This window comes from Adiantum capillus-veneris, chromosome 3, assembly GCF_014529385.1.
Source record: "Adiantum capillus-veneris isolate H3 chromosome 3, ASM1452938v2, whole genome shotgun sequence".
In the NCBI taxonomy this organism is placed as follows: domain Eukaryota; kingdom Viridiplantae; phylum Streptophyta; class Polypodiopsida; order Polypodiales; family Pteridaceae; genus Adiantum; species Adiantum capillus-veneris.
Genome location: NC_140933.1, coordinates 153411775 through 153426621, shown reverse-complemented (window position 1 = coordinate 153426621; position 14847 = coordinate 153411775). Strand labels below are relative to the sequence as shown.

General features: G+C 42.6%; 2 protein-coding genes across 2 annotated transcripts; both read right to left on the bottom strand.

Moving 5' to 3' along the window:
* Nucleotides 1-378: 378 nt before the first annotated feature.
* LOC147461984 (bifunctional TH2 protein, mitochondrial-like) lies at nt 379-1958 on the bottom strand (the record flags this gene model as incomplete). The annotated part of the gene is made up of 1 exon (XM_086506861.1): nt 379-1958. A coding segment is annotated over one exon (405 nt), but the record flags the coding sequence as incomplete, so codon positions are not given.
* Nucleotides 1893-2880, bottom strand: LOC147461983 (bifunctional TH2 protein, mitochondrial-like). The gene has a single exon (XM_086502287.1). It carries the CDS (start codon nt 2271-2273, stop codon nt 1959-1961), a length of 315 nt encoding a protein of 104 aa, XP_086358413.1. The 5' UTR covers nt 2274-2880; the 3' UTR covers nt 1893-1958.
* Nucleotides 2881-14847: the final 11967 nt, after the last annotated feature.

The window sequence follows — 14847 nt, the reverse complement described above, 5'->3', positions numbered from 1 at the left end:
ACTATCCAAATGCCATCATTCCCACTTTGAAACCTGGGAAGGTCAAAAATGAAATCCATGGCAATGCTTTCCCAGGGACGGGAGGGTATGGGTAAAGGAAGCTCTTTCAATATCTCATCCGAGATATCATAAAAAATTGTTTGATGATTTCTCATGCAGACATTAAAGTCCCCCAAGAGAATGATATCACCATCTCTAGAAAACTCCAATATTTCCTTGTCTACTGCAGAGAAAGGGGACTATCCTCTAGGTGCGGTATATACTTATGTGTTGGGGACAAAATAACATATAGCAATGTACAAGAATCTTCCTGTCTCAACCCTCAATCTTACCCACATGTATCTGACCTGATCATCTCTCAAGACGATGTGCACAAGCGGCTGTAACTCATCTCTAAATAGGACTCCTACTCCTCTTGGCCCTCTGCCCCTATGCTCTTATCTCGTCTTTGCTCGACAAGCTCTCCCACCTATATCCAATCACAGGTGGCATAAGCTGTCCCGGTGCCTCGTGGTGTCTCTGATGATGTCTCTCCCCATAAAGTTGTCCTCAAATGCCCTACATCAAGAGAGAGCCAGCTGTACCTCGATCGCATTGCTGCTATTGCCAACATGCCAGCACTACTTTTATTACGAAGGAAAGAACCTTAAAATAGATTTAAAAGGCCTTACATCATTTGATAGGCTCCACCTCTATATCACTGCCTGCTTGGTGCCAACAAACAAATCCGCTTCTCATGCAACTGGTCTGATTCTAGGAATTGACAACCCTTGTGGCCCACTCAAAACCTACGCTTGTGTTCATGCACCGGTTGGGGTCTCCATAGAGGGTATCGAAGCTCTTCGTTGAACTACTCCAAACAACTGTAATCAACAATCCTTGCATTTTTGAGATACAATTTATTAACATGTAGAAATCACTTCTCATACAACTTGTCAATTCTCAACACGTGACTCAGAAAACAGCAATAGGACATTATCTGATGTAGAATCCTGTGAAAAAGATCCCCCGGACAGCCTCCCAAAGACCAAAATCTACCCCAATTACAATGCATGTTAGAAAGCATACACAAACGCAAAAGTGATGTTCCATGTACAAAGCCATTAAAGCCTACATGCAGCAATTTATCTATTTCTTCCTTAGCTCGTGCTGCATAATTGGGGTTCATTTAATAACATTGTTGCTGAATTGATCCGGCATATACTTATGTAATGTAAGTACAATCCTCCGGCAAGTTAGAGGTTGTGATTGCACATTCTTTTCTTTCATTAATGATCCTTAATTCTAATACAACTCTACAGAAACAAGCTATCGTAAAAGATCCTGCGAGTAGGGTGTCCACAGAGGAGATTGTGAACAACAATCACTGTTGTATCAAGACATGCACAAAAGGAGGGGATGAACTGCAAAAACAGAGTATGCCGGAGCACTATGTTACTATTCTCCCAAAAAGGCCCTGATGGTTTGCCTTGATATTCGCAGCATTCGTTGACAATGTTTTATTGCAACCAAGGTGCACCGTGCCCTTCATCAATTCCAGGCCAAAGATTCTCTCAAAGACTGAACAGGAACTGCTCGACATCTTCCCATCCATAGATTGCATGGAACAGCTTTCCACTTTGACGGAAGCTTGGAAGCTCCCCACCAGTGATCACCCTTTGCAGCATCGAGGACGCTGCTATTGACAGGGGAGCCAGCTCTATCTTGTTTTTGGACAAGACATTTTGCAGGAGGGCATCATCTCCCATGACAATCCCAACATCGGCCTCCAAAAGAGCCAGCAAATCGTTGATGCTGTCCCCAACATAAACCACAAAGCTCCTGCTGCCATGATGCGCTTGTCGAACAGCCAGGCGCAATATGCGCTCCTTGTAAGAGGAGTCTCGGACAAGGAGGGTGAATGTACCATCACATGTGCCATGGCTGTCATATTTAAGATCATTGGAGTGAATGCTCAGCTACTGCAGACCCCGTGGCAAGCTCTCTAGAATGAGATCGTGTGACCAGTTGGAGGAAATGACATGAATGGGCACATTACTTTTGGCCAGCCTTTCAAGGAGCTCCCCACAGTTAGGGCGGAGGGCAACTCGCTCCTTTGCCACCTTTCTGAGGTCGTCCTTGGTGATGCCTTTGAGTAGGCCCTCCCTGATGACCTGCTGGTCTGCCCGCTTCTCGGGCTCCTCCAGAGAGAGGAGAGTGGCATGGAGGGTGTCCTCATCTGAGCTGCCTTGCCGGTCCATATGCCCTTCTTCTGCAGATGCTACATCATCCATGATGTGGCCCAGCGTGCCGCATTGTTGGTGATGTCGACCACGATCTCCGTGGTGTCCTCACACGTGCAGGTGTCGTCAAAGTCGGTGCAGAAAATGAGCAACGAGGACAGGTGCACCTTCAAGGAGCCGTGATCCAGAATGAGAGGTGCACTCAGCATGGCCGCTTGGCATTTGAGAGCCGTCTTGCAAACCCCAAGCAGGTTCAAGAGGAGTGGTGAGCCCTAGTCTAGTTCCCCGCCAACAAATCGTTGCCGCCACTTGCTTTTGGTAAGCAGAGGGACATGGAGCGCCTGGAACATCCCATGATGAAATTGCACAAGGCCCATGTCCTGGAGAAGCACTCGCACATGGACGAGAGCCAAAAGCACCACATCCAGTTCGTCCGGGCTACACGCGCGCGGTGGCCACCCGCGCAACATAAGCCTCATCGACCTGCATTTGCCGCTCATCACAGCACCGAGCCGCCGCGCCCTGATGCAGTAGCACGTACGGATGATACAAGATATGGAGAAGGTCCCGCCGTGCCCCATCCAGGATCAGCTCCTCCATGATGTGCAGAAACCGGCCAACCCTCACAAATCGCGCTGTCGCTCTCCTTCGCGAAAGACCTCGTATAAAAGGGCTGCGGAAACGCCTCCCCCAAAAGCTAAGTCAAAAGCAAGTCAAGGTTTGTAGTCACGCGAAGGATCTTAGTGATGAATTTTTATTTTTTTTTGGGAGGGGGGGGGGGGGGGGGGGGTGGTTAACATTTTTTAGACCATCGGTGTTGTCTTTCCCAAAAGGTCTAATCACCCTCTCTCTTACAATTACCCTCCTTGTGTGGGGAACACCCCCTTAGCACTAAAGGGCACGAGGCCAAGCGGTGAGATCAACGGCTGTTGATCTTCGCGTGGATCTCGAGGCGTATGTGTGGTTCACAATAAAGCACGACCTCCCATGCACCCCCGCGATTCAAACCGGGACCTCCCTCACGGGAGGCTTATGCCCTATCCACCTCACCCGCACGCACATTGTGACCACTATGGGAGACTTAAGCATAATAAATAAACTCAGATATCATTGCAGTTTTCGTCCGGATTTTCTTTTTATTGTCCGAATTTACTTTTCGACGATCTAATAGTCCGTGATCTCTCGATGTCCGTGTTTCCACTCGCCTGCCGACGATCCCATAACCGGACCTTCATTTAATACCCCATGCCCTTTAGTGATGAGGGGAGCACCCTCTCTCTTATGATTATCCCCCTCGTGTGGGGAGCACCCTCTCTCTTCCAAAGGACCTAATCACCCTCTCTCTTACGATTACCCCCTCGTGTGGGGAGTATCTATGCCACAATCGGCATAGTTACAAAAGGCCTTGCATAGTTGCATATAAGATAAATAATTGGTGCACATGTGACCATGCATGAGGTACAATAATGTCAAAAAGCAATTGATAACTATGCATCATATGACCACTCCCTAAGAGCCCCATCCCGCCTAGCTCTTTGCAAGGGCTTCATGCACTACATCACGCAAAAAACGTCCAACAAAATCAAGGGGCAAGAAACATGCGATGTAGCCATTGGAAAAAGTAGCATGTTTTTGGATTTTTACCGCGCAAGCTTTTAACAACCAGGTATAAGAGGTCGCACCAGTGTGTGTGTGTGTGTGTATATAGAGGTAACCAATTGATTTTGTAAAGAAATGCAAGGCTTGGATGCATAAAGTGAGGCAAAGGTTTAGGTCATAAGGCTTGGAGGTTGTAGGTGTGACTACTATGAGCGCTTCCAATGCATGCTTTATTTGATTGCTAATGTACGTACTCTATGCGCTAGGTGGAACTAGGATCTAAAATACATGCTTTGGTGGAGAGGATGCAAAATCTCTCTCTCTCTCTCTCTCCCCCCCCCCACAAAAAAAAAATCAAAAATTGCTACATTTTGGGTGTGTGCAAACCGCCTCCTCTCCATCCAAGAAGTCAATATGTTAAGAACATAATTTGGAATATAAATCTACAAAAACTCTCAACCTAGTACATTTGTTTGCAAAATACATTGTTTGAATATTAAAACTACACATCCATAAGGCAGGTGGCACATTCTTAGACAAATGAAAAAAGTGTACAAGTGGCAAAGAGATTGAGTTATAGAAAGAAGCTTTTTTCAAACCAAAAGAACTTCGAACTCACAAAGATTTACTATTGCTACTCTGGGATGCGTGTTTAACCTCACTATCTTATCTTATTGTAGTATTATCAAGAACCACAATTAAATTGTCAATCCATGGGATGAAGCTGATTCGACTAGTGCATAGAGGCTACAAGAGGGTGTCAATTTCTCGGAAAACAACTAACAACTCGTATCTAACTCATGCTACACTCAAGTGACAGAAATCACTAAAAGCCACTCGCTCATTGGCAAACAAATCACATATGTTGCGGTATCAAATGACATCCAAACGTAACGAAACTTCTAGGACATGTTTATAAGACCTAAGCACACATGCTTATGGTATCAAATCCCACTTTAGGTCGAGTGTCAAAATCGCGATTATTAACGGCAGTGGATTTTTGACTTAGTCGTTTTCGACCCAGAATGCATCTAAATGCTTAGCAATGATGCTCCAATACCACTCCTATGCTTAGTTTTTTATTTGAAAGTATAAATTCCTAGTTATGATGAAATTAGGTCGCGGGTCGGCGACGCCAAAAGCTACGAAATACCGTGATGTGCTTACGTCAATGCTAGAGCTCTTACCTGCGGTTGCAATACAACAAACGCGACTGCAATATGTCAACCGGGGAGAGAGTAGGAAGCGCGAGAAGGAGAGAAGTGAGCGTCGTTAGCTCACGCTGTGTATTTCATTATCCAAAACTTAATAATAACTTACAAAAATTGGCTTTTATACCTTAGCCAAAGTTTTCGGTGGTCAAAACTAATAGTTTGGGAGTTCTACCAAAGATGGGTAATAACAGGTTGATACAATTTAGAAGCTTGTAGCCCCGGCTCATCAATTACAAGGTTTATCCGAAAAAATAAGAGTTATAATATTCTCGATTTATCAAAATAATAAGTGTTTTTACAATGAAAAATGGTATCCGTGGTATCTGTGTTAGCTTGCTGCTAACATTCTCCCCCTCCTCGTCTGTGTCGTCCCTTGACACAGCTTTATGGGCTGAAGTAGTCTTCTGATTGGCGACTGACAGGCGGTCTTTAAGCACTGTTAGAGCCTTTTGATATCTGATTTTCCGTTCCTTATCTGGCACTTGCAAGAACTGCATAGTTACTATGTTTTTCAGCTCCACTGCTGAGTAGTCTACAAACCTTGAGGTCAGGTTGCTGATCACTGGCGCAAATATCTTCATTTGCCAAGTGAAGAATCCCGTGTAAAACGCTTCCTCGAACGCCAACATATTGTGAGGAGGTAGAAACATGCACCTGGCGTAGAAGCCATAGAGGACTTCTTCAGAAGGTTAGCCACTGAGATCATAGCACAACCCTTTGTTACCCTCGAGGAACGACATCCAAGGGGCACCTGCTTGCTCTGGCTCATTGAACACTTCGATACAGGTAAGCAACATTCGGCAGATTTTGTATAGCATAGCACATGATAAATCTGGTAGACTTTTAAAGAATGACATGGCGCCCTTTAGGGTTTTGACCATGTATTCTTCAGTCGGTTGTCCCTTTTTTGGACCAGGCAATCTGGGGTAATTCGGCCAAGTTGGCCGCTTCGTTTGTAGTGCTTCATGTGCTATCCAGGTCCTTACTCCTGATACAAGACAGAAGGTAGGATCCTTTTGCAGGGCTGTAGATGCTCTTGTGAACAGAATCAAGTACCTGAAATTCTTGGTCAGCCAGCTCAACCTCCACTTTGGGTGGTCATTATCTACGCCCTCGACTTGCATGTCGGTGTAAAGCCTTTCTTTTACTTGCATCAACTCAACTTTAATCAAAAGGTAGGGTAGGGATTGTTGGTGCCATTGCGCATTTATTTGATTGGGAGTGAGTTGTGTGATATTGACGGAATGAAGTACTCTCAGCTCCCAATCCACTACTACCTTCCACTGCTCATCTACCCATTGTGTAACTTTTTCCTTCAATGCATCTTCTTCAGCCTGTGAGAGCTGGACCATGGGCACCGTGTCTACTTTGGTAATTAGTACTTGAAATTCTTCCTCGCCGCTCAGCTCTACTGCGGACTGTGTCTCCATGCCAGCAAATGATATTGAGGGGATTTCTATCTGAGGTTGCTCCGAAGTGCCTACCTCTTCTTGCGTTTCTGTCCTTCCCTCTCTCAGTAGCTGGTTGACTCGTTTGAGTTCAGCTATCTCCTTTAACAGATCGTCTTCTCTTTGGACCAGCATCAAGGCCAGGTCTCAGCACTGAGACTGCTCTAATTTCAGCTCCAGCTCGAGGTATTTATTTTTCTTTTCTAACGCCTTGTAGACCTCATATGTTCCCTTGAATAAGGCGACGGTTGGATTCTCTCATATTTGCTTCAAGAATATCGCCTGATCATTGATTCTTTGTTCTGAGTACTGTAGGGAAGCATTGGCTACATCTAACTGTACCTGGATCTTTTGAGCTGATAGGATTGTAGATAGAAGTTCATTTGTAATTTCCGTCAGCTGATCATCCTTCGCTTTGCATGCATCCGACAGTTTTGTGAGCAACTCACCCAATTCCTCCATTTCTTTATGTTTCTTATCACTTGCGGTGCTGATGTTGTTCAGCTTTTGCTCTTAATTCCTGCACTTGCCTCTGTAGATTGATGATGACATTGAGTCTGTCGTCCATCTCCCCTTGGAGTGCGTCAATCACCATCTCTAACTCTTTGGCAAACTGAGTGCTATGGCCAAGTGCTGCTGAGCGAAGTCTTTCTGTCATCTCCTGTATTTGCTTAGCATATTCGTTCACTTGCAGGATGACTTCATCATTCGATTGTTGCCAATCTTCTCTTTGTGTTAGTTGCCTTGATGTTTCTGCAGATTCTTTTACCTCTGGCTGCGTCATGGCTGATGGTTGCTGTTGTTGCCCTATGGCTGCTGATCTCTTTCAGTTAAGGTAGAGGATGGTGCCCCGGTCTTATCTTGCTGTGTTGAGGTAGAGGGTGTTTCCTCAGCCACTTGTTCTCTTGTGTGCTCAAATTTTGCGGAGTCCTCTTCTGGTGCAGGACTGGCTGCCTTTTCTGTCTTTGGCTTTTTCTCTATTTGATTCTCTTCAGTAGAGACAGCTTCTTGTTGTGCTGATTCTGCTGCTTCTTGCTGTTCATATTCTTGTGTAGTTTCGACAGCTTTTTCCTGTTTAGGTTCTGCTTCTTTTGTTGGCTCAGTTGTTGTGGTTCTAACTGTCGGTGATGGTGGTGGACTCGGCATTGGGTGATCCTAGTGTTCAGAAACAGGAGAAGAGATGCGGGGGGACACATAACCTTGAGCACGTTGTTCTTCTCCTTGTGCAATGGCTTTCTCTGCATGCTCTTGATGTTATGCCACCTCTTTTGCTTTTCTCGCCGCTTCTTTGGTTTCTTTCAGCTTTAGAGCTTCTGCTTCTTGGTACATCCGTTCTAGTACTTCCATGGGTTCTTCAGTCTACTTCTTGGTGTGATGCTTGGTTCTTGGTCCCTTAAGCCCACTAGGCACCCACTTTTTCGGGTCCTTTCCTTATGCTTGGTACCTGCATTGGTATGAGTTTTTCTCTCTTTCAAACCGGGCTTTCTTTTGAACAGCCTCTTCTTGGTGTGCTACCACGACTTTTCTCTTCATTTCCTCCCATCGTGCTCTTTTTTCTTCATTATCCGAGCTCTCACTACTGTGCCATTCTAACGAGCTTTCAACAGACTCTTCATCTGACTTGTACGATCTTTTGGCAGATCTTGTGGCTCGAGAAGATGGTTGAGTTGACACTATCCAAGTGTTCTGATCTGGGACAGGTGGTAGGTTGTCGACCATGCGGATGGCATGGTATGCAATCCTTGTCAACACCTCTGGTGCACCCAGGTATGTGATCTTTCCTTCTTTCTTTATTCCTTTCAAAGTGGTCAAAACATATTGTGCATGGTCAATCGGCTGCCTGGTTGTTGACTTGAGGACTTGCGTGAAGGTGGTGGCAATCGCATGGTTTGGCGTTGTATACCTTGGCGGTCTCTTAGCAAGGAAATGGAAGTGTTGGTGGCATAACCTGGCTGGCTCTTCAACCTGTTTATGAATAAGGTCTGCAAAGGTGGCCACTCAAGTTTGTTCCCTTGTGGGTCAGAAATCTGTATTGTTCCATATTTCTTGATAGTGGACAAAATCTCGTAAGCTTTTTGGAAGTCCACTCCGCACGCTCTTGTTCATAACATCTCTGGGTCCTAGCCGTCGATTGGCTTCTTTGGTTTCGGGCTTTGCGGTGACATCATATACTTTTTTTGGGTAGGAGTTGCAACTCTACTTGATGTCCCTCCTCGCTCTTGAATCTGCCAGTGAACACTATGGTGTGATGCTCCTCAAGCTATTCCTTTGAGAGATAGGTTGCCTTGGTGGTTTTGACTGAATCGGGGTCCAGTTGGTATGTTGGTAGTTCTTGCAACTTTTCTTTCTGGTTGAGCTTCTTCTTGGCCCTCTCTGCTGCTTGCATGGCTCCTGTTCAGTGAATAGAGTGTGAAAGTTAGCAGATTTGACGGATTTTTCTCCGAAGTGTCTTTTAGTCTAAAATGCTGACAATTTTGGTCCAATTTGCTTCAAATCAATTTTTGAACAAGCATAGATGCATAAAAACATGCAAGGAACAAAATTGTAAAGTTTAAACAAAAATTTGCAACCAAAGTAAATAATCGCGATTATTTACAGCTGAGTAATTTCTCCAACGTTTTGCAAACTTGGCATCATAGGCTTGAAGTATATACCAAACACATGCTCTGAGTGAAATATGGGCTCATTTGGATGCATAGGGTGAAAATGGTACCAGATTTTGATTTTAGGTCTCTGAAATAGTAGATATAACGGAAATTTGAGATTTTGAGCTCCAAATTGGTTCGAACTTGACTAATGGGCTTAACACATCATGTACTTTGGATGTATGATGGAAAAATATCAACATTCTTCCATTTTGGCTAGAAAATAAATAATCGCGATTATTAACTTTTCTATGAAAATCAATATTTTTTGGTACAAATTGGTTCTAAGCATTGTATAGGCCTTGTGTATGTGATATGGGGTGATTTTGATCAAAATTGTGGTTCATAACTCAAAAATTCACTTGCAAAGACTTCTTTGCGTTTTTTGGCAATTTTCCAAGTTATAGGTGCTCATCTTGGCTCATGCTTGATTTTTAGCATGTAATAGGTGTGTGCACATGATAGGTGAGGTGATGATACAATTTCCAAGCAAAAATAGTGCAAAAGTAAATAATTGCGATTATTTACAGCAGTCACAATTTTCTTGCAAAACTTAAGAATATTGACCTAAACACATTCTATACACCTAAAACAAATCTTAAATTGAATTTGGTCAAGTTTGGTCTTGTCGGCATCACTTTGTGCTTTGTCGACTCTAAAATCACCGATTTCTGTGACTACACCGCTGTTGAGTTGGTTTGTCACTTGTGAGGCTTTGGACTTGTCCACAACATAGTCATGAAGCAACTCATCCAATCCTGGCTCATTTGGAGTCAGTTTGACCTTGTATGTCGAATTTGACGCTTTGTAGCCTTCAAGCCGTTTTCTGCTTTTCGAGGGTTTTGCTTGATTGATTTCACGAAACCAATCATATACATTGTATATAAACCTCGTAGGCAAGCTATCTATGGAGTCAGAACCAAATTCTATCATCTGCCAAAAACCTAGCTTTTCTAATGGGGACCCTCTTGACACCTGCCGAATGGTCAACTGATGATAGAGAAAGGTTCTATTATGTTAGGGCATGCTACAGGTCAAGTCCCATCTGATTTGGTCGAGTTGACAGGCCGCTATGGTCAGTTTTTGGTCGTAGATCTTCGTGCACTGCTCGGATTCTAGGGTTTTTTCTAGGGGTTTAGACTAGCTACCGGCCGTACAAAATGGATCATTGGATGAGTAAAGAACTTACCCCTCATGTCTCATGTGAGACGGTGCTAAAAACAGGCAATTGTAGACTCCGAAAAGTATGCGCAAGAGGTCAAAAAGCTCTCTCTGCAAAGGTGACAAGTTGAAATGAGATTTTTTTAGCCTACCTAGGATATCTATGCCCGGACTTCCCGAACCATTTTTCCCCAAATTCCCCCATACTAGGCCGTAAATCTATATTAGCCTCAAAAATTTCCCCGATCGGATTCCTGTAGCTCATTCTGCAAGAATTTTGCAAAAGTAGGTCTGGCCGCCTAATTTAGGCTTCCCGCTTCCATCTTCCGATTTCATTGAAAATTTTTGTGCTTGTCCGCCTTGTCTTTTTTATCACCACCGTGTCTTCCGTTTTTTCCATTTGAGCTTCTTTGCTATTTATTATTGATTTTTGACCTGTTTATTGAAAAAATCAAAGAAAATAACAAAATGCGCTAAAAAAGCAAAGTGAAAATCCAAGAATTCAAAAAATCCATTGAAAAACACAGCTTTATTGTTTTTTGTTGGATATATCCATTTTTAAGTCTCACTATCAAGAAAAATGATGAAAAATAACAAAAAAGGACTATTTTTTGATGATTTTCTGATAGTATATACAATATTTACACTCATCGGGAAGATATTATCAATGAATTTTTCCTTGGTGATGAATTATAAGGGCATTATTAGATAATTTTACAAAAAACACACGTTAACCTCGAACTTTTTTCTCCCTCTTCAAACATTGCCCTTAATTACTTAATGCCCTTCTACCCCTCCTAGATGGCGTACTCCGGGACGACTGTGTGCATGGGTTGAACAATCGTGTGTATGCATAGCCGTGATTGAATCTACCATGCTTTGAAGATCAATGCTATTCAAACCACTATCTTGTGCAAAAGCTGGGTCTTGAGTAATTAACTGAAGGGTTTCTGATGTCGAGGTTTGATGTTGCTGTCTTCCAAAGAGAAAATCTTGTAGCTTGTGTGCTCTCTGTTTTATTGTACCATCAGGATACTTTAGCACACTGATTGTCTGAACTGTTGGTAGCACTTTTGACTGTTGTCGAGCTTTTTCTCGCTATTGATAGGTTGGTGTGCTTGGTGTGGAATGGTGTGGTGGAGTCTTCAGAGACTTAACTCTCCATTGCTTGATTGGTTTTACGGTTTGTGGAGAAGATAAGTGCTCCTTTTTTTGCCAAATCCATTGCAAGTCAGGTTCCTTGCTCGGAGATGCTCGTCTCTGTGTTTTGACCCTTGGAACCGTCGTTGGTTTTGTCGGTGATGTTTTGGGCACCCAAATTTGAATCGGCTTATCCTTAAGCTGTGCTTTTGGTACCCAAATTTTCCTGACTCCTTGCATGCTACTTGTAGCATTTGCTCGTCGAGAGGATGGAGAAGATTGATTAATTCGTGATTTGGTCTATTGATTGCTTTCTTTCCATTCCTCCTTGCTTGGTGCAATTGGAACATGAGTTGCCCGCCTTTAGGTGATAGCTTGAGCTAATTTGTATCCCAATATGGTATTGCTTTGTATGTCCGCATCCAGGGAATTCCAAGAATCATCGTCTCATTCATGTGTTCATCTGATAAGCATGCAAACTGATGAGGACATGAACATCTATGTACTATCACGTTCAAGTTGACTATTCCCAATGTTGGGGTTGGGTTCTTGTTGCATCCTTTGATTGTCGCTATTCCTGCTGCCAAAAATTGACTTGTTGCTTTCTTGTACATGGAATAACTAACTGCATTTACTCTAGCTCCTATGTCGACCAAAGCATTTATGTTGTGATTGAGTTGTACTTTGATGCGCAGGTCCATTCCGTCTAACCATTCATCATCTGTTGAAACTGCATCTTTAGGCAATTCCCATTGTTGGTCATCTATTTCTAGAGTGTTGATGGGAATCGGTATCTGTTGATTCTTGAGAGCAGCTTTCCGTTTGAGTACCCGAAGCCGAGCTTCCTCTTGGGCTTCATTAATAACTTGTTGTCGTTTATTCCTCCTTTGCTTGATTGCATGCATTCTTTCTAGCAATTCATTGGTTAGCGGCAAATTGTATTTCTTCAAATGACATCCACTAATCCAATTAGCCATTGGTTCACCATCTAGGGTGGACAACTTTACTGCTCCACTTGGAGATACATCTTCAATGATAAACGGTCATTTTCCTTTTTCTTAAACTTGGGAATGTGTTGCTTAAGGGAATAGACTAAAATTAAGTCCCCTTTCTTGAAGATTTTTGTTATTAGATGGGAATCAAAAAACTGTTTTTGTTTTCTCTTTTGTTCGTAGATGTGAGCTACGGCAGTTAGCCTTTGCTCATCTAGCTTTTCTAGATCTTCAAGTCTTTCGGACAATTCATGTCCAATCCACTCAAGATCCTTAGCTACCCTTAATGTCGGCAATAGAAATTCTTTTGGCAGTATGACATCAAGACCATAAACAAGGTTAAAGGGTGTAGCATTTAAAGATGTTTTGAATGAAACTTGATAAGTCCATAGAGCTGCATGGAGATTCATTTCCCAGTCTAGCCTTCCTGAACTAACTACTTTAGTCAATACCGAGCTAAGAATTTTGTTCGTATGCTCATCTTGTCCGTTTGCTTGTGGGTGATAGGGAGCCGATTTGTTATGAATGACCATAAACTCATTAAACAAATACTCGATTACCTCATTGAGTAAATGAGTTTCCCGATCACTGACAATTTCTATTGGCAGCCCATATCTCCTGAATACATACTCATATAAGAATGCGACAGTGGTTCTCGCATCATTCTTCTGAGTTGCTTTAGCCTCGGACCACTTGGTCAAATAGTCCATAGCTACAATGATATATTGAGCTTGGGTTCTATAAGCAGGTGACTGTATCGGCTCAACAAAATCTATACCCCATTTCGTAAAATCTCTAGCCCCCATCATTGGTCTTAAGGGCATGCTATCTACACGTGTTGGTATTTTTGCTCGTTGACAAGCATCACACCTTTGAACATATTCTTTGGCATCTACAAAAAGTGTTGGCCACCATATGCCTACCATTAAGATTGCTCTTGTGGTGGTCTCACTAGAAAAGTGACCTCCAGCTAATCTAGTATGTGCTTGTTCTATAATCGGAATATACTCGTCTTTATTTTGCACAAAGACGCAAATGTTGATCTTTACCTCTCCAATACAATTGGTTCCCAATAAGAGCATAGTCTCTTGCTTCAGTTTCAATTGCTCTTTGACGGCGTTTTCTCATATCCTCAGGAAATGTTTGACTTGATAAGTAAGTAACCAGATAGTTACTCCACTTAGGAACAAACGACATTTGGAACAAAGTTACATGAGATATGGGTGTCTGTTTTTGACATTGAGGACAATCCTTTACAAAAGATCGAACATCACTCCTCATAGTTGGCCAAAATACTCCAAGTCTCAAGATTCTTTGCATAGTTTGGTCTTTCGTAAAGTAAAGTCCTACTATGGTAATATGTGCTTGACTTAGGTGTTGGTTTTTCTCCTCAGGATTAATGCATAAGAGCAAGATTAATGCATAAGAGCAATATTCCATCTCGATTTCTTTTGTATAGCCTACCAGCTAGTAATTTATACATAGCCGATTGCTCGATTAATCCATTGTAATAGGAAGTGGTATTTGTGAATCCACTTGAGCTATGGTCATCAATGATACCATGTTTTTCGACCATCGAGGTATCATTTTTAGGCATCTTCTAGATCATTGTCTACCCCTTTAGGTGATTCTCCTGAAATAATCCTTGACAAATGATCTACTCTTTGATGTGTAGTGCCCTTTTTTACAAACACAGTGAAATCAAATTCCAGACGAATGATGAACCATCTCACTATTTTTACTATGGTGCATGGCTTGTTGACCAAATACAACAAAGCTTGGTGGTCTACAAAGAACAAAAACTTGTTGGCTAATAGGTGAGAGCTTGCTTAAGCTTCATGAAGGATTCTTAACATGCCTCGATCCATTCAAAGTGTGTAATCAAGCTATACATGGGTTTTGCAATTATAGCGTACATGTAAATGAACCGTCTGTAATATCCACAATGCCCCATGAAGGCTTGAACCCCCTTGGCTATTGTTGGTCTAGGAAAATCAGCAATGACATGAATTTTTTCAATATCAGTAGCTATGCCATTTTTAGACACTATATGTCCAAGAATTTTTCTTTGTCTACCCATGAATGTGGACTTTTCAGGATTAGGCAAATCCTATAAAGTCTACATTTTTCGAATACCATTTTGAGGTGTTCAAAATGATCAGCTTGGATTGATGAATATACGCATAGATCATCCATGTATACTTCCAAGAATTTCCTCAGATATTCTTTAAAAGCATGGCTCATCAATCTTTGAAAGGTGGCTGGAGCATTAGTTAACCCAAAGGGCATAACCCGACAGGCAAAAATACCCCATTTCGTTGCAAAAGCAATTTTATGCTGATCTTTTGGGTCAACCAGAAGTTGATTGTATATCAAAAAGCCATCTAAGAAACTGTAAGCTTCTTTTCCTGCAAATTGTTCTAAAA